Here is a 27791-nt window from a genome sequence, read left to right as displayed (position 1 = left end):
AAATACATAAATTTTTGCGGGTGTAAAAGACTTCAAGGGGTTGGAATACTTTGCAAGGCACTGCGTGTTTTCATAATTTTAAGGCCATTTGTCCACGTTATGTCTCTGTTTGATCAAAGCCTTGAGTTATTTATTACTGACAAAATGTTAAATGCCATCAGCCTTAGACGGTTACCCAACACCCCTAAAAGAACAATAGATTGATCATTCCTGAGCTTCAGAACCGACTTTACAAGCCACATCTGTGACCCAGCACTGTTTCCACATTAATCTGCGTTAGTTATTCGCAGTACACAGATTTAATTTAGTCTGTGCAGCTCAAGACAAGTGTTGTTATGACTAATCATTTGTTCCTTATAGCGTAAGGAATTCATGACGACTGGTGCTGTGGTCGGACTGATTGTCAGCAGGAACATTTTTCCCCTAATTTAGTCGAGATAATCCAACCAGCTGTGCAACGCTGTGATGTTCCAGTTGGAAAAACACAGTGCACAGTGGGATGTGTTATTTTAGTATAATTAGGGGTTCGTAGCACAAGTTTGATAGCAGTCCTCCTGAGAGGATGTTTTTGTTTTCCAAGATGCTTGTGCCACAGTTTGGGTGTGCAATCGTTATGCCATGCTGACACTGTGTGCCAAAAAGAGGCGTCCGATGGAAAGGTGTGCTCGCTTTGATTAAAAGTGCAGTAAGATTTCACAGAAAGCATTCCAGGTGAAGAGGTCCTTCAGGAAAGTTTTAACTTGACACAATTTCAGTATTATTTAATATCTTTACACCTCTTAATAAGGAAGTTATTCTTTTTGAGTCAGAAAGGAGACACATGCTACTTAGAACCACAATGTCATGATCCGTGTTTCTATGTGTTTATTTTCTAGTTTCTGTGTGATCCTGTTCCCTGTTAGTCCTGTCKCTGCGTCTTTCCCCGTTGATTGTCTCCCAGGTGTGTCTCGTTCCCGTGATTGCCCCGYGTGTATTTAGTCTCCCCTGTTGTCTGTGTTCTTCGTCGGGTCCTTGTCAATTGATGTCACCTGTCTCCGTGCTGCCAGTTTTCCTCGTGCTGTTTCCCCGCTGTTCCTTGTTGTAGTTCATTGTCATTAAATTCATCGTTTTTCATCATAACCTGGGTCTCAGCGTCATCTCCTCACCGCAACCTACCACCGCCTCATGACACACAACTCCCTCACTCTGCGTGTAGTTACTGCAAATGATTTGTCTTATTAATTTTATCTATGCTGTCACTTACTTTATCTTACACTTATTTTTTTGTTGCCTTTATTTTCTTGTTTTTTATTATTATTATCATTGTTATTATTGCCTTGCTGTGTTTTAGCAGGACAGTTAAAAAAAAAACCCAGCTATCAGAATGTGAAGAAAATCCGTAGAGACAGAAATCAAAACTGCGAAAGTTGGCATGGAAGGAACATTTTGTTCCCAAGTCGACGAGTTAAAAGTGAGCTGCACAGGCAGCTGCAGTCTGCAACCAGAACATGTTTACTTGAACCAAACAGTCACACCAGGATTCATCAATCTAATCTAAGACAGTTGTTGTAATAGGAGGTTACACCAGTTTTTATTCTCATGATTACGGCTGGAAACCTGAGCAGGGGTTAAGCTCGCCTTCAGCACGTTGAATTGAAAAAGCTTTTGAGGAAGAGACTGACTGAGAGGAGACAGGGCGATTTATGTCAGGAGACTCCAGTACAGGCTGTCTGGAAGGCTGCTACCACATGTTCAACAGCTGGATCCTCCCATGGCCCGAGCTCCCCTTTGTGTCTTAGACCAGCCAAGCTGAGGACTTTCAGATTTGGAGTTTTATGACTCAGTGTCTTCACATGGTGCTCCCTCTGTGCATGCGATGTATTCCTAGGAAGCTGCAGATGTGATTCAAAGCTAAAACATTCATGTTGCACAACTAGAACCACGCTAATGTAACTGTTCCTTTGGAGATAAAGCGGCGCATTCGCATTGCAACAATAAGAGGTTTCACGTTTTGGCATAAGAAAATATCATACGAGCAAATTTAATAGTTGGTTTTGTGAGAGAACATTTTGTGTTAGTGCATATGAAACCATGCGCTGCATATTGTACACAGGAACCACGCCTCTGATTGTGTATTGAAAACAAATGAGACGCATCTACTTGTGAAAGTGAGATTTTACTGACTTTAATAAAACTCCCCAGCTCCACGTTTGACAAATGTATCTAATTTTGTGCTGCAGCTTAACAATTCCCCTTCAAAATGACTTTTCTTTTTTTAATTTTTACTGCCAAGATGGAAGCAGGACGCCCTGATGGACTTTCCAGATGCGGAGCCTATCACTTAGCAGCCACGTACGTTTGGCAGATCGAGGTCCCAGTGAGGCAGGAATCGGGGCGGGGCAGATGTGAAAGTCATTTCGGAAGCCTCTGGCTTTTCATCATCAGCGTTCGTACTTGCCAGAGCTTTGCGATGTGGGCTGGACGGCAGCTGAATGGGTGGGCATTTCACTCACGTGTTGCCCAACGTGCTGCAGACGGCACGGGAGGCTGATTAGACTGGAAGAAACGCACAGTAGTGGAAGCATTAGTCAGACACCGGCTAGACCACAGCCTTATGTTCACACACCTCCGTTCTGAGGGAGACCCGGATGGAAAAACAAGCCTGCTCTTCATTTAGTGACTCCCAGAGGGCACTTCAAAGGCTGATCTGCTTTCTTCTCTGCCCTCAGTCACCACAGACAAACATGGACTAGGAAATTATTTTTAGGAATACTTAGATATGAAGACTGTAGCAGTCATTGAGGTACAGTGAGAGTTGGCAAGCATGAAAAAATGTTTGTGAAATTTTACAGTGAGCTGATGCCAAACTAGACCTACTATGAGTCTCATATTTGTGCTGCATTGAGCAATTGTTTACAGAACCCAATAAAAGTACTGAAGCTGTTTTTGCTCACACATGTTTTTGTCAAAAATGAGAAAAGTGACTCTTATTGTTAACAGCGTGCCCTCACTGGTGGCCTCAGTTCACTACTATGCTTAGACTCAAGTAATAACTTATCAGAAACATGAAGAACTAAAAATCCATCCTCACAGATGGATGATTGATGGATTTCAACACTCTTTAATTTGAGTTCTTTTTTTGAGAGATTTCACAAATTACAGACTATGTGGAAGTATCCTGACAAATCTGTAGATTAATGACTTCAGGTTTGATCAATATAATTTATTAAGCATTTTTACACTTGTCTCATCTAAGGTGGTTCTAATACCAAAAAGGCAGCATATAATCACTTTTCAAATACAGAAAACATTTCATAGTTCATGTCGTGCGTTTTAAAGAATCTGTCTAATTTTTTCAATCACACTAATATCAGTCTATCCATCCATCCATCCATCCATTTTCGTTACACCCTTGTCCCTTAGTGGGGTCGGGAGGGTTGCTGGTGTAATATCAGTCTAATTCCTGAAAACCGTGAACGACATTTGGTTAAATCCACTCCAGGCTCTTGTAAATTCACAGCCTTTTGGTTGCGGTAATTGACGTATACCCCTGATCATGCCACCCTGGGCAGAAACCCAAACCCGCTGTTACAAAAACTGCCATTGAACTGGTCTGATTACTCTAATATAAATGTGAATATAAAAAATACTCCCTTTACGTATCATTGCGCAAATATCTTTCGTACGTGTGTCCAGCTCAAGGTGTCTCTTTGTGCTGCGCCCTGCGGCTGAGCAGAGTTAAAAACGCTCTGGCCCGTACAGCTGGGGTGCAGCCAGACGTATAATGCTGAGTTTATGCTTGGTGGTCAGGGTTCGGGAGGCTAGCGGGCGCCTGGACTGATCCCAGCTGTGCATATCTGTCCACTGCTCTTCAGTCTCACACATTCAGACAGCCAGTTTCCTCACTCTGAGCCAAACACAACACTACTCGGAGCCATCCCAGTACCCCGTTTCACACCTGGCCTCACACCTGCCCGGCATGTTTTTTCAATTCAATTTTTTTTGTTGCTTTTTTTAGTCTGTTTTATGCTTTTGGGGGAATTACCTCTCCAATCTGACTTCAATTAGTGTTTGTTTTGAAGTTAAAACGAGGACAATAAAATAAAACCGATTAAATTTAGATCACTGGTGCCTGATGCTGATCACGTATCTCAACCGTCCCTCCCACAGACGGAAAACACTCTGTCATGCCCGGACTACCAAGAATCCCTTCATGAAGGAGCAGCCTTTACCCCCTCCAACCACTGCGGTCAGTGGGAGGACCGGGGTCGCTCCGGAGGCTCCTCCCGCTCTCTGCAGTCGTGAGCGTTCAGAGACCCTGCAGCCTCGAACATTCCCCGATGCTGACGCCATCCGCAGGAAACCACTCTGTGGGCAGATGTTTAATATTCTGGGAAACATGCCCGATTCTTCTTTTTTAGTCAAACTGAACTGCATGTTACAAAAGTACTGCAATCAGCAGTTGTATATCACAAAACATCTCTTTATTTGGAGTTGTTTTTGCACCTATGGTAGAACTTCACACTCAGTCAGGAGCAAACGGCAAAATCTGGCTCATGGTGGAAGTTTGAGCTGTTATCCCATGAAGGTCTAGAGGTTAAAGGTGACTATTCCCACTTGATTTAGGGGAAGTCAGGAAACGTAACACTGATTGTTTGGATAACCGTTTCCTGACAACGTGAGCAGCTGGCTTTGTATAACCTTTAGGGAGGGAAAGGCTTTACTACCTTAAAGATACTCTAAAACTCTAAAACTGAACGTGTCTCTTGCTTCCCGTGAAATAATCCCATTTCTAACATGAAGCGGTTTAATGTGCAGCACATGTGCAATCAGAGCATTTCACTGGAGTTCCCCCTGCAGCTTAAGCTCCGTCTTTCTTCCCAAGATGGTTTCACATTTCCAAGTAATAGTCAAAGGCTGTGCTGTATTTATAATATATCAAGTGGACACCGTTTCGGCTGCGCTGGTTGTATACCAGAGAAACTTATCTACATCCTCTAAATAACACTTTGCAGCCATTTTAACAGATGGCAGTTTATTTGTGATCATGTTCCCTTTTGTAGTTACATAACCGTGTTTATAAGCAAACACTCTGGGGCTGGATAATCTCAGGGAAGGTTGGATGCCACGGGGCTCGATGTAACGTGGAGCTGCACGTTTTCCACAGCAGGTTGGAGGAATGTAGCTGACCGCCAGGCAGGCCTCGTGTGAGGAGATGAGAGGGTCAGATTACCTGAATATAGTCCGTTGGATTCAGTGGTTGCATGTGGTGATCCGCGCAATTACTGTCATGCCGTGTCCCGAAATAAAAACCAGCATTTTGCTTTTGAGACGAATTCTCGGCGTAAAATGTTGATCGTACAATTTTGACGGACATCAACATGGCGGCTTGCTTATGATAATTTCATATTACCCTTGATATTTTAGTTCTTTAGCCAGGTATCCAACCTTAATATTGTAATTAATAACCATAATAATGTGGACTTTTAATTAAAATGCCATAAATTGTAGTATAATGTTTGATCATATTTTTCTTTAGCTTAACAAATGCACCAGGAACCATTAAAAAATAATTTTATTAATTTCTGTATTATAACATTTAGAAAAAAGATACAATTAAAGCCATAAACCATATATATATATATATATATATATATATATATAAATCTCACATGTCATTCTAGTGCAAAATGATGATAAATACGGAAGTGTTGGACATTCTGCTACAAAGTCTGTACTGATGCAGTATGTTTTTTATTCCTGTGTAGCATATGTCCATTCAGTGTCATTTTTGTTGCTTGTTAATATTTTACAACAAATTTGGCCATTTTTGCATTGCATTTCTTCATACCAGCTCAGCTTCGAAGACGTAAAACCAGACAGACAAGAAGGAGGAAAAGTCACGGTGATTGTGCAGGGAAGCAAAATAATTCCAAAGCTAAATATTTTTGGTCAGATTAACCAAAACCTAAGCACTAATTTGTGGATAATCATTGAATTTGCAGTAGTAATTGTAATCAAAACGGGCGTTGCTGCACTGCTTATATAGAAAACATAACATAAAACTCTTATGTTATCTGTTATTTTTCCATCATGACCAAAGCCGAGCCTCGCTTTGGGTTGCATTTTGTCTAATGACAGCCTTTGCTTCGCTGGCCAGGGCTTGACGGTGCAGGTGGAGGAGGTGAGGATCAGAGCCACGTACTCCCACAGGAAGCGGATCCCCATCACCGAGGGCTTCGTCGAGGTGAAAGACGGAGGCAAATGGAGACAGATCTGCAACGAGGACTGGACTGAGATGAACAGCAGAGTCGTCTGTGGCATGTACGGTTTCCCTGGCGAGAAACCTTTCAACGTGCGACCCTACAAGTGAGTAACGGCTCTGCGGTGGGGGGGGGAGTCGGAGTTTTAATTACGCTAATTTGCTGTAATGAAAGTCTACATGTTGTACGGTTTACTTTGGGTTACGTTAAAAACTGTTCTTTGGAACGAGTAAACACTGTGTACTATATATGTAATGGATTCTTTAAAATTCACACGTTTTTTTGTGTGTTTTTTTTAAAAAAGCAAGCAGTCATTTGCGGGCAGACTTGCATCCTACACATGCTCTTTATGCTAAAAATACAGCAGGTCTGGGATGATGCCTACTCTTTTTTGGGGGGTTGTTTTTCTGTTGGGTTTTGTAAGTTTTAGGTGTGTTTAGCCCAAACCAAACAGATGTTAGGAAACATTACACAATCGGCTTTGTTTACTCCGCCAGTCACTCACGCTTTCGTCCGTTTTCCACTCTCGAGGTGAAACACACTTGGCCCTGCAGATTGTTTCCCCTGTCAGAGGAAGCTTGAGCAGATGAATGATGTTCCTGGATGGGAACAACTGAGTGTACTGCAGCCTTAAAACGTGGTTCTGTTGGGTTTTACGTGTCTTTCTCTGTCTGCTCACATGGGCAACAGATTCAAACACTTTGTGCAAACAAGCAAACGGACAGACAGAGCCTGATTTTTTTTTTTTTTTTTTCAAAATATTTTTCCAAGCACGTTCAATCAAACGGTGACTCGGCCAGGTCTGCTGCACCTGTTTCTCCATGTGTTAATATTTTTTGACCTTCAGCAGGAATGTCTGAAAAAATCCACCCAGCAGGTCAGCGGAGGGCCCCACAAAAAATATTTAACCTTAAGAAGCATATTAAATTGAAACACTGAGCAGCTATTCTTCTCCTTGGATGAAAACACTTGTTTCAAGTTACGTTTCACCGTTGTGGAGTTTCACGCTTCGGTAGGTGTGAGGCATCAAATTCAGTCCGGCTGCATATGGGGAAAAATAACTATTAAGAAGCTGGTTTTTACAAAATTAGTCCCAATGCACCATCGGATTGAACACATTTCTGTATTCAGATCAGTTTGGAGCTCAACGTCGAAAAGTTTCTTCTGGTTTCAGTAACTGGCTTGATTTTTTTTTCCTCAGATGCAGCTCAAAATCATCTGTTGGGGTTTTTAGTGACCCTTAACTTCTGACTTTCATTCATGTGTGACTTCAGGGGAATATTAACAAATTCTCACAACAAACAATATGCACGAATGAATTGCACGCAGCTAGAAATAAAACCAATTAAATGGCTTTTTAAAGCAGAATGTATCCTTCAACTTTTATATGCATCTCTTAAGTACCGTTGGGAGGCAATGGTGCATTCACAAGTGCCTTAACTGTTGGAAAATCAAGATGGTGATGATGATGACCTCCTTCTCAAACACACCTGAATCGGATGAATGGCTTGTTATCAAGTCTCTGCAGAGTTGTAGCAGGGATGAATCCAAAGTGTCGGGATGGGCACCCACATAGTTTTCGTTGTTTCCTCCTCAGACTGTTGGCGAAGCGCCGCAAGAAGAACTACTGGGGTTTCTCCGTCAACTGCACAGGCAACGAGGCCCACCTGTCAGACTGCAAACTGGGCAAAGAGATCCAGCTCAAAGGCAACAACACATGCAGACGGGGCATGCCTGCCGTGATCAGCTGCATACCTGGACGGGCCTTTGCTCCCAGCGTCAGCGTTGGTTTCAGAAAGGCCTACAGGGTGGAGGTTGGTCACGTTATAAATTATTGGCTGCTGTGTTTATCAGCAAGAAAGTCCTGTGCTGCATCACTGTCTCTCATGCACCACTTGAGAGACAGTGATGCATGATTTTTCAAACGTTTTCCACAAACTCAAATCTGAAAACTGTGGTACGCGTTTGTGTCCAGACGTATTGAGTTATTGCTACGTAGAACTTAGTCAGACTGGATCCAAAGTGTCTAAACATCGATTTTTAAGTCCTGGCAGGAATTTTAAACGGCCTCTGCTAAGTTTTCTCCCAGGACTGCTATGTAATTGGTTTATTTATGTCCATCAATCCTCAGCTCAGCTCTGACCAGCTTCTCTGTTTCTTTTAGATAATCCACCATACTGCTCACTTTTTTATTTGGGGGAAGGGGAGATTAAAAATCACTCTTCATCCTTTTGTAGTTGGTCTGAATTCATCCATCTGCCAAATATTTGCATGTTTTTGCCTCCCCCAACTCCCAGATTGTGGGCAATCATTTAAATGCTCACCATCTGCAACATATCCACAGTCTTGTTTATTTCGTGCGATGTTTCCACAGCAACCCCTGGTGCGCCTGAGAGGCGGGGCTATGATAGGTGAGGGTCGAGTGGAGGTGCTGAAGAACGGAGAGTGGGGAACCGTTTGCGACGATAACTGGGACATCAGAGCAGCCACCGTGGTGTGTCGGGAGCTGGGCTTTGGCAGCGCCAAAGAGGCCCTGACTGGAGGCCGGATGGGTCAAGGTAACCAGGGGTTTATCACCATGCTGCAAAATATCCATGAGCTGATGTTGAAGAAAACACTAACATAATTTAGGAATATATGTATAGTTAAATCTACCCACTGAATTTAAGATGAGCACTTCCAAAGTAATAGTTTATTAAACTTCAAAATCTGTAAGTAGTGAGACTGAAAGGAAACCCCCCCCCACCCACAAAAACATGAATTTCTTCACATTTGAAACACCCTGTTGTACAATTTGTAATTACTAGCACCCCAAACAAAGATGTGTTTATAAGAAATAGTTGTTACAGTTATTGCTGACAAAATTTGAAGCTGTGGAAAAATAATAAAAAATTGACCTCCCTTATTTTCCTCTTTTTTGTTCAAGGTGGTGAGATAAGCTTGGCTCCTCATCCAGCTTTTAACTTTTTAATTCTCACTTTGATTGTAGATACAATCAAGTTCAGACAAGTAGCTACTTTTAGAGCCACTTCCTTCCTTACAAGGATCATTGCACATTTTCATTACTTGAAAGGCTTTCCCATTTTGAAGAGTAGTTTGGAGAAGAGAACATAAATCTCACATTATATTTACACCAGGAAAGCAGGAAGTCTCGGATGTGTAAAAGTTTCCTCACACCCTGATTAGCTTAAAAAAATGTAAATAAATTTGATGTATTTGTACCTATTTTTATTAGCTGCTATGTGTCATTCTATTCTTTGTTCCATTATTTTTCCCCCACTGATTAATCCTGTACTTCCCCACGTTAAATCTAAAGAAAGCGTTGGATTTTTTTTTTTAGAGATTATTCTGCTGAACTGAAAACAAATGTCTTTTTAAAAGGATCTTTACCAGAGACGGAGGAGCTTGTATGTCCAGCTGTGAAAATGCGAGAGGTCAACCTTCACCTCCACCTTATCTTTGGCTGCTGCATCACCACCTGTTTTTGTCTCACCTCAGCCCGTCTAGACTTGAAGTCAGCACATAAACGCAATAGAGAACGTATGGAGCAGCACATCGGTGTTTACACACCGAGCCCATTACTGAATCTGTGAAATGCAATATCCCACAGCTTTATGAAATTCATATGGCTGCAGGAAAAGTTGTATTCCCCTCCCTCTGCCTTTTTCTCAAAGCAAAACAGAGGAGTGCACAAAATGTTCCAGGGAAGAAAACATGTTTTATGAGTTTCAGGAGAGGAATTCTGGGTTGGAGTGCGGACAAGGCTGTTTCAGGGCTTCCTGGGTCAAGCTAACCTCTCGACTTACAACCTTCACCCCACAGACTTGGAAACAGTTTGTCTTCAGAAGCTTTAGCGGAGTACACAAATGTCAGAAAATCCTGTCACTAACGAGACATTGTGACTGATCAGCTGTACAAATCATCCTAATATGGAGACGGCGCCTCCTTTTGCTGAATGTCGGGGTGCAGCCCAGAGAACATCTGGAGAGGGCAATTACAGATGTTTCAGGGGAGGTGGCAGTATTTCTTATGACACTTCAGAGTTTCATTTTTGTCTGTCATAGCTGGGCTGCTTGTTTTCTTTGCAGTGTAATATTATTCATCTACCCTTTTATGGAACATTCTGTCTGAAAAACAAGGGAAGGGTTAGGGCTATCATGTGACAAAAATATCAGATTTAACTTCCTTCGAAAGGAAGTTACAAGTGCTGAAAGATTGAATATATATATATATGTTTTTTGTCATTTACTGAGTAGAGTCCTGACTTTCCCGTGCGCTCGCTGTATCCCTGCAGGAGTGGGCGCTGTCCACATGAACGAGGTGCAATGCTCTGGCTTTGAAAAGTCTCTGACCGAGTGTTACTTCAACCAGGACTCCATCGGCTGCAGCCATGAGGAAGATGCCGCGGTCAGGTGCAACGTTCCTGCGATGGGCTTCCACAGCCGAGTGAGTTTTGACTCCACGTGATTGGTGCTTTTTTTAAGAAAATGCGCCGCTCTGCCTTTTGAACGACATGTGAACGTAACCGTCTCTCTGCCCAGCTCCGGCTGAGCGGCGGCCGTAACCCCTACGAGGGTCGTGTGGAGGTCCTGGCGGAGAGAAACGGCTCTCTGGTGTGGGGCTCGGTGTGCAGCGACAGCTGGGGAACCATGGAGGCGGTGGTGGTGTGCAGGCAGCTGGGGCTGGGCTTCGCCAGCCATGCTTTCCAGGTGACTTCTTTAACTCTGGTTTCTCCTCCAAACGCAAAGCTTCTCGGGTAACCTACTTGTGTTTTTCTCTGAATACGATGTCCAGTCCATCCTCCACCAACAACAGAGAAATCTGTTCTCCCTCCCAGGGCTGCAAGAAAATGACATAATTCTTTTCTTGCAGCTTCTTGATACATTATTTATGCAGAACATTTTTTTTTCCCCCCCAAGTGCGGTCGAAAACAAATGCTAAAAGTGGTTACTACACTAAGAAATGCCGCAGAGACACATGAGGACTTCCTAGGAGTTCTGCAGCTCTTATGAAGTACAACAGGTCCTGGCCAGAAATAACTGTTTTCTCTCCTTTTTCCTTCTCCTTCAGTAGAAAAGTGTGTGCAGGCTTCGGTTTATTATCTAAAGCTGTAGTTTCTGATCCTGGCCTTCTAAATCCACTGACCTTTGTGTTTTGGACATTTCCCTGCACACCTGCAGACGTCGGGAGTGTGGAAGAAGAGAAACACCTAAAACATGCAGGGCAGTGAGTCGAGAGGACCAGGACTGAAAACAGCTCTAAAGTGAATTCTGCCCGTCAGAACAGACCTGAAAACATTGACAATTTTGTAATTTTGACATTAATATCATTGTTGGGGATTCTCAGTTTTTCCAGATGTGTGTCCTATACGGTCCCATTTGCTCTCTGCCATTTCCACAATGTTTTTGTGAGGAGGTATTCTTCTACTTGTCTTAGAAACACAGCCAGGATCTTGTTAAAAAAAAAAAAAAAAAAAAAAAAAAAAAAAGAGCCTCCAATTTGGAAGAAAAGGATCAAATAACATGAGATGCACGTGATCAGTTTCCATAATGTAATGCTAATGACACAGATTTACCTCACTGCAGTTCTGGAGGTAGGAGATGATGATGGGTTACAGCCACAAAAGAAATGGATGAGATTACATCAGCCTCCCGGCGCTTCCCAGTTTAAGCCTGTTTGGTGTGACTGTGTACGACATTAGCTCTCCGTCTCTAATTAGCTTTAGCTTTACTTATCCCAAGGGGGCAAAAATAAAGATGCCACTTGCTTAGAAAAACATCAAAACCAGGTTGTAAGTAGAGAAGGTTTGTTAATAGAGGTAACCCTGTGGCAGATTTAAGAGTGCAACCTCTTAGCAAGACTTTAGAGAAAACTGCAAGCAGATCTTTGAAGTGTAAAGGAGCCTCCAATTAAAAAAGACAAAACAAACAAAAACACATGGAAACACTGGAGCAGCATCACACTTCTGTCCTGATTGGTTCCTTTTTATGTCAAAAGGTGAGAGGACACCGAGCAAAACACCCAGATGATTTGCTCTGTATATGAACCTACTTTATAGATGTTGGAAATTTATGGCTTCACATGATCCAAATCTGGAAGGTATGCGAGCGAATTACAGGGAGGAGTGTTGATAACTGCAGCTTTACGAGCGGAGCCTTGACTTGATCCGGCGAACGCTCTACATCGACGAGAGCATCTCTGTGCCAACTTAAAATTTCAGGCCATACATAATCCACATCCAGATAATTATCCCAACTTAAAGTTCTCGTCTGTGTGGTTTTTTACTGCAGAGCAGGTCCTCTTAAGACCCACTAGACTCTAGTTCCCGTGTTGCTCCGGTGGTTCTCCAGGCGGACCCGACCACCAGGTGGAACATGTGACACCGATCTTAAATCTACACTTCTGCATATCTGCTCTTGTCCTCAGCCCACCAGCAAATATATGCATCACCCCTCCCACCCCCAGGCCAGCTTCCTTTGTATCCTCCATTTTCATGGTCGTTGGTGGAAAGTCTGACTTTTTCCCTTGCACAGGCTTTCCATAAGGTCTGCAAAATTGTGCAACAAAGCTGAGTCAGGGCTGAGGAGAACATCTGCACAGCTCCTTACTTTCTGTAGGCGGGGAGGGGCTGTGGGGGAGGGGCATAAATTATTTGATTGGACTAATGCCAGTTAGATAATCGCTTTATATAGTATCTATATCATCGTATCCAAAACAACCCCACACATCTCATGGTAATCAGTTTGGTTGCCAGGAACAAAACTTGATCGGCTTATGCCTGGATTTAAACAGTTAGCAGAGGACACCATTCTTTTTTTTAATGTAACTATTTGCATACTTAACCAGTACGAACCGATCAAATGGCTACATTTGTACAAGCTCACTTTTCTTGAAGCTGAAAAGTCAAAATATTTTTTATGCCTACGCTTAGGAAAGCGCATCTTTTTTTTTTTTTAATCTTGATTGTTTAGTTTTATGGCGCGTTATTTCTGATTGAAATTCTCAGGAGACGTGGTACTGGGAGGGAGATTCGTCGGCCAGCTCTGTGCTGATGAGCGGCGTGAGATGTTCGGGAACGGAGCTGACTCTGGATCAGTGTCTGCATCACGGCAAACACGTCAGCTGCCCGAAAGGAGGCGGACGCTTCGCTGCTGGAGTGTCCTGCACTCAGAGTAAGAGACGGAACAAAAGCACCACGTTCATGTTTCATTTACTAAATATATACTTTCTGAAATTAGTTCAGAGTATACGTTTCATATTTATGTTAATACCTTAGGATAAAATATAAACATGTGCCTAAAAGCAGGAAAATGGTATTATTAGTTGATTGTCACATTACAACCTCAATGAATTTGATTGAGACTTTGTGATAGAGTAGTGCAAGATTTTCATTAAAATATTTTGGCGCTCATCTCCCTTCAGTCTTCTGATCCTGTTGAAAATGACAGATATATTTTCAAAGACTTTCTCTAACCAATCTGACTGGGCTTGATCTAGTTTGCAAAGGAGAATGGCCAAACATTTCAATCTTCAGATGTGCAAAGGTGGAAGAGACTTAACCCCCCCAAAAAAACTGCAACTGTAATTGACTCACAAGTTTGTAGGGTCAGCTTTTGCTGCAGAGGGTGGAATACAAATTAAAAACATGTAAGAATGCATGCCACACTTTCTAGATTTTTACTTGGACAATACTTCTGAACCATATGTATTTGTCCCTTCATGTAAAGAGGTGCTTCCTGTTGGTTTATTGTATTGAAATTGCCAATAATTAAAGTTTGATTCCAATGTGACAAAATGAGAAAAAGTTCAATATTTTTGAAAGTGTCTGTATGTAGAAAAAAAACCGTTTAGTTGCCGTTTAAAAATTTCAAAGTTATTGTGATGGAGGAGAGTAGAAAAAAAAACAAAAAAAACCGACCTTGAATCTGTGGACTCTGCTCATGCTGCTGTCGTCCTCCCAGCGGCCCCAGACCTGGTCCTCAGTGCTCAGGTGGTGGAGCAGACGACGTACCTGGAGGACCGGCCCATGTACTCTCTGCAGTGCGCCCACGAGGAGCGCTGTCTGTCCAGCACCGCCGACAAAGCCGACCCAAGCTCCTACCGCCGGCTGCTCCGCTTCTCCTCCCAGATCCAGAACAACGGCCTGTCGGACTTCAGGCCGCGGGCGTCGCCTCAGTCCTGGGTCTGGCACGAGTGTCACAGGTGAGACCTCACCTGTGAGACGCCGTGCAGCTGTACTTCTGCCCTTGTTACAGCTACTCGGAGACTCTGATTTAGTTTTACCATTACTACGAATCGTAAACGTACATCAGCTAACTTGTTGGGCAAAACTAGTAAGATCTTAACAGATTGTCGAACGATTCAAATGATTTAGTAAAGCTCCTAGATGTGCCTGTTTTCAGGGTGTCTAAACGCTCCCCGTTTCCCTGTGTAATCCAGACATTACCACAGTATGGAAGTTTTCACCCACTATGACCTGCTGAGTCTGAACGGGACTAAAGTAGCAGAGGGACATAAAGCCAGCTTCTGTCTGGAGGACACCCACTGTGATGAAGGTAGACTTTCCGTTTTATAATTTAGAGATTCTGGATGTTCTTTTAACACTGAAACTACCTTTAAGAAATACTCTACCATCGTGCTGTTTGATCTTCGTGATTAAAATGAGCATTATTTTAACCGATTCATCTGACACAAACTGTAAACATCTGCTCTGACATTTAGGCATACAGAAAAGGTACGAATGTGCCAACTTTGGCTCTCAGGGCATCACGGTCGGCTGCTGGGACACATACAGACACGACATCGACTGCCAGTGGATCGACATCACAGACGTGAAGCCGGGAGATTACTTCTTGCAGGTACAACATCTGCTCTGTTGGTCTCACCTTATAAAATATTCAACTTCTGGTGGAAAAGTCGGTCTCAGATCAGCCTGCTGTCTCCTATAGACCAGACAGACCCTCTTTCTGCACATTTACCTTTTTTTTCCTCCGTTCACCATCTAAAATGGTACACAACTCAGCAAAGGCTCTTAAGGAACACTAAACATTATCTGGTCGACTATCACAGTTAAACCTCTTTTGAGACCAACACTATTATCTCTGACACTGTTCTTTCTTTCAGGTCGTGATAAACCCAAACTACGAGGTTGCAGAATCCGATTTCACCAACAATATTATGAAGTGCCGCACTCGCTACGACGGACACCGGATATGGACCTACAACTGTCATATAGGTGAGGACAACTTTTCCTCCAAGACTGTCTGGACTGTGGTATCAGTCACAAAATATTACATGTTTATACAAATCCAGCGCTTTGTTCTCACATTTCCTTTATGTAAAACACATTATATCCAGTGTCGATGTTTTCATGAGATCATGCAGTACTGTAGCAATTCAGTGAATGGCAGTGAAGCTGAATGATGGAAATAGTGCAGAAATATACAATCAAACAAACTAAGTGATTTATAATCTCTGAATAGAAGCTGGAGTTTATTATTATTATTATTATTGTTAAATACAAAATTCAATACTTTGTCAGGCATCGATTGAACATTCCTTTAAAGATTCAAAGATTATGAAAACGGTAACAAGGTGACATAAAAACAGAAGGCCAAAAGTCCCGCAATCAAATTATGATGTCACTTATTTAATAAATTGTGGCACTTTTGGTCCTCATAACCGTAGCACAGTTAGGAATAACCTTGGCTCAAACTACAATTAGTAAACTGTAAATTGGGGAAAAAATAATAAATATTACATACAGAATACCTTGTAATTTGCCCATATTAAATCTTTGTTAAAGACTATGAACAGTTTTAACAAAAAAAAAAACACCAAACATCAGTAAATGTAGAATATTTCTTTAAATCCTGAAAATTACTTTGTGAACAAGTCTTTGATATGTTAAAAAATATAGAAAAAAACAACAACTTATCACTCACACTGTGCAACCAGTTCTCGTTCACCAGGACAACAAAAAGAAAAAAAGGTAAATCTTAAATATTGCCAACTGAACATATTTCAGGTCAAACCAACATGCAATAGAGTTTAATTTTAAATATTTTGAGACTTTGGACCCATCTGAAATGACCAAAATATCCGTTTCCTGCTTGTTGAGATATTTGCCTTATTAGTGTTGTAGAAAGTGAACAATATTTACCACAAGTTGGGTTCAGTTACAGAAATCTGAGGCTCTTTAGAGCTACTGATTGGAGACGGGTCTGTCAAGTCCGGCTGTAGAAACAACAAAAAAAGAAGAAGAAAAAGTTGGATCAAAAACTTGCCTTTTTGTTTTTGGGGTGAATTTCTTACATTTTTATTTCTGTCTTCACAGGTGGCACATTAAGTTCAGACGTAGAGGACACGTTTCCCGGGTTGCTGACGAACCAGCTTTCACACAGGTAGACCAGAGAAGGGCGCATCACAAGGACGGCACTAGGAAATCTTCTGACAACCACTAGAGGGAGCTGTGTGACGCCGCATCCTTGGAGCAGTGCTGGATCATCGTTGTGCTCAGGGTTCAGCTGGTACAATAAATAACGGCTCCATAGGAAAACGAGCTGCTTGTTCAGTAAATGCATTTACCCCCCATTCAGTACAGAACTGTGTGTTTTAGAGTCTCTCGCTGTTCTTGAAAGTGTCATTTTGACTTGGTGCTCATGATGCAATGAGAATTAAAGCCACGTAACTTATTAAACCAAGTGTGGCGACGAGTGCATTGGAAACCAAAGCTTTATAATGTGTGGAGTGCATCAAACCGAAAGTCAGACACCATGTTCCTTAATGCAAGTAGAGACTGAATTTGTATTGTCATAATCTTACACTGTACATTTATCCCAAGCAGCTGTGATGAGAAGCAGCTGCATAAATTAAAACTTAAGAGTCCAGACATTCCCTCCACACACAAAAAGAAATGTTGTAATTTATCATAGAGGGACGAGCCAAAGCCTCTGGAAAGGAAGCTCCTGTCAAGACGGGAAAACTCCTGTTGTCAGGATTGGATTTAATTAGCTAAACATTGTGACAAATTGTATCCACTTCTAAATGACAGGAAAATAAAAGTCAAAATTTATATATTTTTTTTTTCCTCTGGAAGTGCCGTGTTCAACACAAGCCAAGGTTGTCTGGAATTAGTTTCAGCAGCAATTTCCAACGTCTGTGAGGGATTTTTCCTTCATAAATTAAACCGGAACAAAAGAGAAATGGAGAAGGAGTCGCTTGTTTTCACCAAACGCTCGTCTCCGATCTGTGCCTGTTTTCTAAATGTCTTGTTGAACTATCTCCATCAGGGACTTTGGTGCCTTTGTGAAATTACTGTAATGGCCACACTTGTATGTGAAAATGCCTCTCAATGAATTTGTAAATGTTTGAATGTAGAACTGTAAGAATCCTTCATTTTACAAGGATCCTTTCAGTTGCCAATTGTTTTAATATATTGAAGTGGAGGTGGAAATGCATAACGGTTTTAAATAAAAACATGTTGAAAGCAACGTGTGTCAGTCGTGTGTGTGTGTGTGTGTGTGTGTGTGTGCGTGCGTGTGTGTGTGTGTGTGTGTGTGTGCGTGCATGTACATTTTTGCTCACCTTCATATCTGTACAGTCTGCCTCGTCCCGGTATGCCTAAAGCTCTGGTCACCATCCGTTTGGCCACTGCGCAGTTTGTCCTGGGTCGCTCCTTCACCGGCTGGAGAAATTCTTGGAGGACACAAATCATTTAATTCAACTATTGAGATTTCACCAAAACTGTAGCTCAAAGCATCCTACCTGCCCTTCTGACTGCCTTGCCCTGGGCTTTTTTACTCCCCTCAGAGAGGGCTCGAGTCTTCAGCAGCGGGTGGCAGATGGAGAGGGCATGGTGCGCTGCAATCAAGACAACCACCACCGACCTCAGTCACCATCAGTTCAAACACATTATCACGTTTAGTGTACAGTGGAAAAAGCTCTGACCTGCCGCCTTGCAGGAGAAAACACCCAGAGCGTGTGTGTTGTCCACCCACTTGATCTTCATTCCGCCGTCACTGAGACGCGATGGGAGGAGAAAGAGAGAGAGAGGGAGGAAGTTAATAAACAGCTATATCCATCTGTGGGATACAATACAGACTGCACAGTGCGAGTTTCTACTATTGGCTGAGACTAATCAGGATCCTTAGACAGACAAATTACACGCTAAAAAGTCCTTTGTGATACAAATATTGCACACTGATATCGCAATCATGACAAATGTGTGATATACTGCATCACTAATTTGAACACATTTTAGAAAATGTCTATTTGAGAGTTCAGACCTCTTGATCCAAAACGCAAACTTCAATCTGTTTTATGCGACAGCCCAACAACGCAAAGTAGTGCATAGTTGTGGAAAAGTAAAAGTGCATAGTTGTCAAAACTCTCATCAAGAAGGAAGGGAAAACAGCACTGAAAATTTATTTTTTTAGCCCTCCAGTCAGCAATTATTTATATGCGGAGTACTATCTGGATCATAACTTAATAATCTCACCTGTATTCTGTGAAAGCATCCAGGAGGTCGTCAGTCTTGAAAACAGATGGAAAGTCATAAATCTCAATGACATGGCTGAAGTCATCCGAGTTAAGAAACACGTTCTCATAGATTGCGTAGTCATTGTGAACAAGCTCAACAGAGACGCCTGTCTCTTTAAGATGTATCTTAATCTGAAAAAGAAGAAGAAAAAAAAACAGCAGAAAGCACATCATGATTAGATAACTACTCAGGTTCCCATGCTGCTGGAAGACTTAGGCTTTTAAAAAATCTTTAGCATTTGCCGACATGTTTCTTCTGGCTGAAAGTACTATTAATGTTCTGGAGTCCCGGCTTAGGTCTTACAGAGAATCTGTGGGGGGAGCTAAAAATGATAAAAAAAACATTTAGAAAAAACCCTCTAAAATAAGACCTACAACCTACCTGTTCAGTTACATCGTCTGTATCTGTGCTTGTATCCTCAGCCTGAACATCGTTGAGGTTTTCTCCCTCTGCTTCCTCCAACCTCATCTCTGCGAACGACAGAGACTGGTCCCAGACGACAGTCTCGCTTTCATCCAGCCCTCGCGCCGACTTTTGAGTCTGTTCCTGGGAACAAAGCTGTGAGCCGCTCTCAGGCACACCAGTTACACCGTCAGCGGCACAGGCTTCCTGTGCAGAGGAGGCCGAGCAAACTTTTTGTTCTGTGGCCTTGGGGCAAGAACAAGACTCTGAAGGAGAGCCTCTGCAACACTGAGCAGAACTTTTTGTGTCTTCGTCTGCAGCCGAGCCCTGCGAATCCTGCAGAGACAGCCTCTTCCGAACGGCTCGTGGCAGGTACAGGGGCTGGTCCGGCCTTTTAGGTATTCGGCTATGTGACGGGGCCGAAGGCTTCGCCTTGACGTCGGGTTCCTTCACCGCCCTGCTGCCACGGGGCTCTTCAGAAAGGCAGCTGCTGGTCTCTACATCACTGTCTTCCTCTGACTCAGCCCTACAGAAAAACAAACGTCTTCAGTTGGGTTACCCTGATTTTCTTTCAACAACCAGTCTCAATTTTCACACATCAAAAAGCGACAAAAAGACACAGACAAGCTGCCTGGCGTTGTTTATTGATAATATGAACCACCTTTATCTTCACTACTAATCGCAGAGGCATATATTTAAAAAAGGAAAGACGTTTACCTGAGCTCAGAAGGGCAGACCACCACCCTCCGGCACCAGCTCTCCCCTACAGAGAAGGTGGTGAGATCTGGTATGTCTTCTATTGTCCTGTGAATCAAGTATCGCAGTCTGCTGGGTAATGGCGGGAACAGAAGCACGCTGCACACACACACACACAAAGGGCAGACGGAAAAAAGATGTCAGCTTCTAAAGTAATACAAAAGTGGATCTCTAAGTGTTATAAGAATGGATGTCATACACAAGAAGGTACATCAAAAACCTACTAAAGACATCTCACTATGTAAATTCTGTGTTATGAGTGCTTTCCAAACAATTCAAATGAGCAGAAGTAAATCAGTGGATAAAGGCTCGTGCATTTCGAAATGCTGACATTTTCACAGAGGAATTGATAAGAAAGCCAGGAACTTCAATCTTCTGATTGAGTCAGGAACAGGAAAAAAAACAGAAACCGAGCAGTTATCAGGTAAAAAAGCCAGAGTAAACAGTACTCTTGGTTTTCTACACCTTGGGGAACCCCTGTATTAATCATTTGAAACATTTTTTCTCACTTTTACATATATAACGATTCTCTGGCAACATAGAGCAACATTTTGTTACTCCATAAGCCTAAAGATTTTGTTGAAGTTTAAATGTTTTATTTTTTTTTACTATTATTATTATTATTATATGGTCAGATTTTCTGATAAAAGCAATCAAAGTAGTAACCATCTGGATTTCAGTTTAGTTTCTTAACAGCGCCCTCTTTGGGTCACAATGTCGGATGTTCAGCAGTATACAGTTGTCTGGGGAATCTGAAGCGACACATAATTGTGCAAGTTGTGTAAACAGAACTGATGCCATAATATGCGAGCGTTGAAGCCGCTTCGAGCTTATTTAGTTGTAGAGGAGGCAAGCTATACTACTTACTTTTTAAGGCTTCTTTTCTGTTGGTATGTTTCCAGATCATCCAAAACATGATGCAAAAACTGATTTTCTTGCTTTGGGAGATAAATGCCATCGTAACAAGGAAACGCCAGGGTGAACCAAGAGAAACGAAGACTATTTGTTGAATTTTTATTGGTCTGAACAGTCGTAATTAACGTACCATTGGTCTAACTAGCTAAAATATCACAACTGTTTTAAGTCTGCATTCGACAATTGAATGCAGATTTCAACCGTCGATCTCAACCGTCAAATTTGTTAAAAACTATAGCACCAATTGCGCTAATTAACGTCAAGCAGGACAGAAAAATTAGTTTTGTCGTTGCGTTTATAGTTTTAAGTACACATTTAAAACTAGAGAGTTAGCATACTTTGGATAACGGTCCTGAATGAATAATAGCTTAGCGAAAGTTTATTTTAACTTACGGTTAACCAATGTTAAAAGAACAGAAATAGCATGTTTTAATGACCCGCTACCATATTAACCCGAATAAGACATGTTTGCTTTTATCCACTTCCTCCTTCTTGCTGTCGGAGCAACGACATATCCGACATGTTTCTTTCAAAATAAAAGCAACGTCAAAAACCAAAAACTTATCAAAAATAAGTTCACGTCGAACCTTCTCATAAACTACAAATTTGAAAACACAACAGGTGTGTTACTTTAAATAATAATGAAATAAAAACGTTCACTTATTTCAGTACTTCAACTCAAAATGTGAATCTTAAATACTGTATATGTTACACGCACCAGGACTGGTATAACAGACGCTGATTTTCCTGTAAAGAGGGTAGAACAAGCGGGAGTGATTAGGCAGAAACAAATCTGTGCTTCACAAATCCTCTTGGAATCTGTTCTGATTTATTAAACATTTCCAAACAGCACCATATCTGATCTTTCCTCAAAAATAATCCATTGTGTCCATGTTATTGTCTTTATTCTACAATATACTTTTTTCTGTAATAAACAGCTTCATTAGATCCTTTAATGCATAGGTACAGCTTATGTCACACACTTAAGTCTCAAACTAACCCCCATTTGTTACGCCGTATGCTACTGCATAAACAATATACAATGTATTTGTATTTTTTTTCTCTGTACAACAATATGTTCACAGAAAGACAGAATACAGCTAACAGGTTCGACTCATGTAACATAAAAACGATCTAATCAACATAACCAGGGGTGAAAGTAGGCGGGTGCGGTCGGGTACTGCGCACCCCTAAGATTTAGCGGGGATACGCAGTACCTGCAAGAAAGGGGAGCTGCTGTATGATGTAAAAAAAATCAATGGGTTCACTGTGCAGCCGTGAGTTCACCCACTAATCAGCCGTGACTGATTATTTTTTCAAGAACAATCCTAAAATAGGCGCTTCCTAAAGTGAGTTTTATTCCCATTTCATATTGTTTCTGAACTGTTCGAGCTTTGCTAGAGCAGGGGGGCAATAGAAGGTTTTAAGTCGATCTCGGCGGTTGGTGACAAACTGAACGACGCTGAGAGCAGCACGTCCTCCTCTGGCTCGCTTAAAACCAGTGGCGCAAAAAGTGGGTATGCAGGGTATGCAATGCATAGGGGCGCACCACCAGAGGGGGCGCCAAAACCCCGTCTGGAGGGGGCGGCGCGCCGATGATGCTTTCCTACATACTTCAGCGCGCCTTACGCTCCTTCACCTCTCGCACATAACGAGGTAAAAGTAGCAAGTTTTACCCTTCACGTATCATTACCTCGGGGGGCGATCTATGTTTTCGCATCCACCTGAATAATGTGTAGTTGCGCAACTGCTTAAAACGTTCGTAACTTTATTACAAAAACAACACTAAACGTTTTCATATTAATGACCCAACAGCAATAATAATCTCAGTGATTATTGTTTCAACAAGGTGTTGCGCAATTCTGTGCGTTTCGGTTCCATTACCAAAATAACTAGCAGAGCAGGAGTTTAAAATTAACTAATCAACCACCGCTGTGTTCATGAGAGGTTTATTAATGATCACAAAATAAATATCAAGTCTGAAAACCTAATGTCGTAACGGACTGAATATTATGTTTTTAATGTAGTCCCTGCTCGGCTCGTGGCGGTTGCCATGGCAACGGGTGTGCTTCACCCCTGGTAAAAGGGTTATTTTACCTTGGTCTGTAATTTACCATTACATGCGTCTTTGCCTTGGCGCTTTACAGCCGTTGTAATTTCGGAACATCCAATAAACGACAAACTTGGACTAATTGTCTCGTTCATCTGTGTCATCCACACAAACATCAAACACGGCAAATATGTTTCATTAAGTATTTAACAAACAAATTACTTCTACCGCGATAATTACGTGAAATTAAATTAATTGTCTAGTTTAAAAAAAATTGTTTGGTGCTCTCTGGCATCTTGCTTTGAGCTCAGAGTCTGAGAGGCTTTTCCTTAATCAAACTATTTTTTTTGCCTCTTATTTTGTGGAAATATTGAGGTTGAGATTTTCTCCAAAATGATAACCTTTTTCAACTTTTATAGCTCCTCTTTTGAAAATGAGGCTCTAACATTCACAAATGACATTGAAATAAAATCCAGTCCAACATCTGGTTTGAGGCGATTCCTCTGGAACCTGTTGGAGGAAAAATATCCCAACTTCAGAAGATGAGCTTTTAACCTAACAGAGCTCTGTGGTTCCTCCKRTCAGTATGAGAATCAGGGTGAGGAGGCRCCATGTTAGGAAGAGAAGTGGAAGCTGCAGGATCTTCAGAACAAACAGGTCATGATTATCCTTCTGTATGGACACAGGATCAATATAACCAGTTTAAAAGTTAAAATGAATGGTTATATGTCAGACATGGAAACCTGGGATGCACTCCATGCCATGATGTTCAGAATTTAGGTCTCATGGCATCTCAACGTGTCAACATTGCCAGACAATAGGCTGAGGGAAATATAGCTCCATTTTGTAGCAATTCAAGAGCTACAAAAAAAAAAGCTTAGCAAAAGCTTTTTTGTTAAGCTTTTATCGCTTAGCAAAAAAATTAAACGGCATAAACGGCATTCCAAAGCACACAAAGAAGCAGTTATATATACTTTTGTCATAGTACCCCCAAGAATTTAAAACTACTTTCACTCCTGAACATAACCATATTATTTTCCAACAACTTCCAGAACAGTTTCATTTTATAGCTGATAACTGACGATATATTAATGAATCTGTACAGAAGAACAAATCGTAACAGTTCCTGTACAGTAGCTTTATACCTCAGGTAATTAGAACTGCGGTCGCTCTTTTTCCTCACGGGCGCCCGTTAGTTCAGTTGCGATGACACCAGTAAATTAAACATAAAATGACTCTATAGAAACGACTTTAACGACACTAAAAAGGTTCTTCAGAGCTATTTTGAGAAAGAAAAAAAAAACATTATACCCCCTACTAACCTGTAAACAGGATAGAACAAGTAGGAGTGATGAGGCAGAAGCAAATCTGTGCTTCACAAATCATCCTAGAATCTGTTCTGAAGCGGTTATCAGTTGCAGACTCTGGAGCAATTACAAGCTCACACTGCCTCCTACTGGTAACGTTCTGATACTGCAATAAAATTAGTTGCAATAGATGCTAACTTTCGATATTTGAAAAATACATTAAAACATATCAATTAATTCTATAGCAAATTAGAGAAATAAAATAATAATCACATAACAAAACCATCACTTTTTCTGTATGTATGCCTTATCTACATTATACTCACAGCTACATTTCAAGGCTAATTTTGACATAACAAAAACCAATTCCATTTGATGAAAATTAGAATATTATGACATTACACAGTTGACTTTATGCAGCATTTTCATTGTGCAAGAAATTGAATTTTGTGGTTCCACTAATGCCATTAAAGTGCACTTCCATATATTTTCAAAGTCAAATCTAAAATAAAACCCCTACACAAGATCATCATTTCAGGTAACTACAATTTATTTAAATAAAACATGACCAGTATGGACAATTGTGAAAGTATACTACAAACAAAATCTAAACAATCTGCTGTAGAGCTTTCCAACTGTCTATGATTTCTAATGCTAACAGATATTGTGATGGTACATATGATGTATGCTGAAGCTGAATATATCGCTAATATGCTGTCACGGAAATGAGTTCTCAAAATGTATTGGGGTTATTTAGAGGACAACTTAGTAAACATGCTCCATCTTCAAAACCAGAAACATCTCAAATGTACAACTTCTAAAAACCCCCACCCCCTTGCACATAATTTAAAATATGGGTTCTGCAGAAGTCACAGCCCTCATACTGTTAATATTAACCATCCATAACCGCTGTGATTGCAAACTGGGCCAAAACTTTACAACACATTAACCGTCTTTACATTTTCAAAACAATACCTCAAATCTCTTGTAATGAATGTGGAGATGATGGCAATGAACACAATGGCACATTCTATAAAGTCTGCTCAACATTTTAGACGTCTTGATTAGAAAAAGACAAGAAAAGGCATGTACAAACATACACAAAGGCAAACAGGAGAGTATTTATAAATTACAGGAAGAAAAGATCACATTAAAAGTACACGTATTTCGGGAAGGGAGGTCTGGATATACACTGTGAAGCAGATCGGGAGTCACCAGCCTGTACATTGAAATAAGACATAGAGCAAAAACATGCTCCAGAATAGAAAAACACTGATGACAGAGTACATTTCTGTGTTTCAGCACAGTCCTGATGATTGTTCAGCAGCCATTATTAAGTTATAGGATCATACGTTTTTCAATAGGTTTATGATTCATCTTTCGCAGGAAGTATGCGGTCTCACAATTTCAACTGCGCATAACAGCGGAAAAAACACACGTTGGACCCTCGGGATGTGAAGGTGACTCGATCGGAAAGGCTACAGCGGTCACCGGACGTCGTCATGTGGGCAAAAATCGTTTTATCTTCCAGATCCAACGCTTCTGTCTTCAAAGATGGTGATTTCCACCTGAAAAACGGGACAGTTAAGGAACGCAACATTGGAGTCTTAAACGCATATCTAACATAATAAAAAAATAGATGAAAAAAATATTAATTGAATGATACTGGATTGTCTTCCGAAATATTTACGCTATTTTTTAAAATTTTTTTTTACATAAACTGCTTACACTGATGAGTTTATGTGGCATGTAATAAAACAGGGGTTTATAATTCTGACAGCTTGGGAGATATCTTTATAAATTAAAAAAAAATTGTTTCTCAGCGCAAAGAAAAACATTTTCTTCATATACTTGATTTTATGTTGGAAAGATGAAGAAGTATTACTCTTTCGCTTAAGCTTAGTGTAAGTAAAATTTCTTTAACAATAGGTTTTCTCAGTCAAAGAACACAGGTGTTGAGTAAAATAAGCCAGGTCAAGGATACGACTCTGAGGCCTCTCTCTATGGGGTCAGTCAGCAGTAAGCCTCTCGGAGCATAAATCTTCTCATTCTGGTCCTTTATGTATCTGGCAATCTTCTTTAACACCTGTAGACAGAAAAAACAACGCAGTTCAGAACGACGACGTGCTGCGACGAGATCAATTTCTCCACAAAGGAAGCTGCGAGAAGCAATTTAGGTCAGAATCCCAGCAAAAGCAGTTCTACCTTTTCATAGTGCGTCTCCATACACAGGAAGATGGTGTAGGCAGTCAGACAAGCCAAGAAGCCCTCCAGGTAAGACTTTCCTCCAATCTTCTCTGCCTCCGCATACAGGTTGTTCAGAGTCTGCATGGTCTCCTCGAACTGCTGCTTATCCATCTGGAAACGCAACAGTAGTTTACATCCACTGTACTGAAAATAAAGCACTGTAACCATAAAAAATAAATAGCATCCATTACATACTCTAGACTCCAGCTCAGAGGGAAACTTGGTCTGGAACTTGCATATTGTTCCTGAGCTGTAGTCTCTCTGGACGAAGACCTTGGAGGAAACAGCCGGCTGCTGGAGGTCCTGTAAGCTGTGGGTCTGGACACATTTGAATCCAGTTAGCACTGATTTTGGGTGGGAGCCAGCGAGTGCCCTGATCTGTTCGTTAATGCTGTACAAAAAACATCTTAGACCAGCGTTTTTCATCTTAGTATTTGGGTGCACGTAGCTGCTTTTGAGTAAAATGAGAACAAAGTAAAATGAGAACCAAAAGACTTGTCAGGAAAAGACTAATTATTTGTATTATGCACACACTTCTGGTTTTAATATGTTATTTTGTCTGGGAAAATCTTTGAAGGGTTCATTTACGCTGGCAGACCCAATTTCTACTTTTGTATTTTGAATTGCGGTTGCCAGGAGCACATTCAAGACGGTAATATTTCATCCATTCATTGAAATGCCTCGTTAAAATGAAGACTACCTACTTTCAACCTAAATCTGCCACAGACATGAATATTTTGCGTGTGTTTTAATATCATGAATATTCTCTTGTTTTATGTTTAGTTGGATCTTCTGCTGTGGAAGTTAAAACAGCGTTTCTCTGGACAGCCCAAGCCGACAGGAAAACGTAATATTTACATACAGAACCACCCCTGTTCAGAATGAACAGGCACTAGGCCCCAACTAGACCAGACCGGTAACTTTTTTGGTTACGCCACTGGCCAAGACAAAAGTGTTGAAGTTAGGACGTTAACTCTGTAAATAAGTCACTATGCCACATACAATTCTCCAGTCATCGTAAATTCACGAGAATTATTTGTTCAAACTGAAACCAGAAAAATGTTTCTTACGTATGAAATGGTTGTTAGCTAAAAACAGGTTAGCTTACATTTCTATTGGCTATCCAAACACCTCTCAAAATGACAAAAATATTCATATTTACCCCCTACAATGATTCAGTTACCATCTGAAACCGTGTTCATGAACATCTCAGCGCAAAGCTTTTAAATTCGGATAAACCGCAAAGATTTACCTCAGCCATAGCCGACGCCTGTCCTGCAGCTCCAGCGCATCTGTATCCAAGTACTTCCGGCTTGATATTTTCAAAGTAA

General features: G+C 41.3%; 3 protein-coding genes across 3 annotated transcripts in view; 1 reads left to right on the top strand and 2 right to left on the bottom strand.

The window, feature by feature from the left end:
• loxl2a (lysyl oxidase-like 2a) overlaps positions 1-17735 on the top strand; it is a 25181-nt gene extending 7446 nt beyond the window's left edge. Inside the window, exons 4-14 of the mRNA XM_008409408.2 lie at positions 6140-6348; positions 7840-8056; positions 8617-8800; positions 10537-10688; positions 10784-10951; positions 13249-13414; positions 14204-14444; positions 14682-14797; positions 14964-15100; positions 15366-15477; positions 16579-17735. Coding sequence (XP_008407630.1) covers positions 6140-6348; positions 7840-8056; positions 8617-8800; positions 10537-10688; positions 10784-10951; positions 13249-13414; positions 14204-14444; positions 14682-14797; positions 14964-15100; positions 15366-15477; positions 16579-16649 — 1773 coding nt within the window. The 3' untranslated portion in view covers positions 16650-17735. The remainder of the gene's footprint in view (positions 1-6139; positions 6349-7839; positions 8057-8616; positions 8801-10536; positions 10689-10783; positions 10952-13248; positions 13415-14203; positions 14445-14681; positions 14798-14963; positions 15101-15365; positions 15478-16578) is intronic.
• Positions 16681-25717, bottom strand: r3hcc1 (R3H domain and coiled-coil containing 1). The gene is made up of 9 exons (XM_008409647.2): positions 25652-25717; positions 20809-20993; positions 19903-20040; positions 19165-19711; positions 18742-18914; positions 18192-18262; positions 18009-18104; positions 17829-17939; positions 16681-16768 (listed from the first exon to the last, which is right to left on the bottom strand). Exons 1-9 carry the CDS (start codon positions 25715-25717, stop codon positions 16758-16760), a joined length of 1398 nt encoding a protein of 465 aa, XP_008407869.1. The 3' UTR covers positions 16681-16757.
• On the bottom strand, positions 24742-27791 carry golga7 (golgin A7). Its single transcript, XM_008409409.2, has 5 exons — positions 27713-27791; positions 26656-26778; positions 26419-26571; positions 26198-26299; positions 24742-25781 (listed from the first exon to the last, which is right to left on the bottom strand). The coding sequence occupies exons 1-5, from the start codon at positions 27719-27721 to the stop codon at positions 25734-25736; spliced, it is 435 nt and encodes a 144-aa protein (XP_008407631.2). The 5' UTR covers positions 27722-27791; the 3' UTR covers positions 24742-25733.

Source organism: Poecilia reticulata, linkage group LG5 (genome assembly GCF_000633615.1).
Source record: "Poecilia reticulata strain Guanapo linkage group LG5, Guppy_female_1.0+MT, whole genome shotgun sequence".
In the NCBI taxonomy this organism is placed as follows: domain Eukaryota; kingdom Metazoa; phylum Chordata; class Actinopteri; order Cyprinodontiformes; family Poeciliidae; genus Poecilia; species Poecilia reticulata.
The sequence above is the reverse complement of the archived record's forward strand: the minus strand, read 5'-3'. Positions and strand labels throughout refer to the sequence as shown.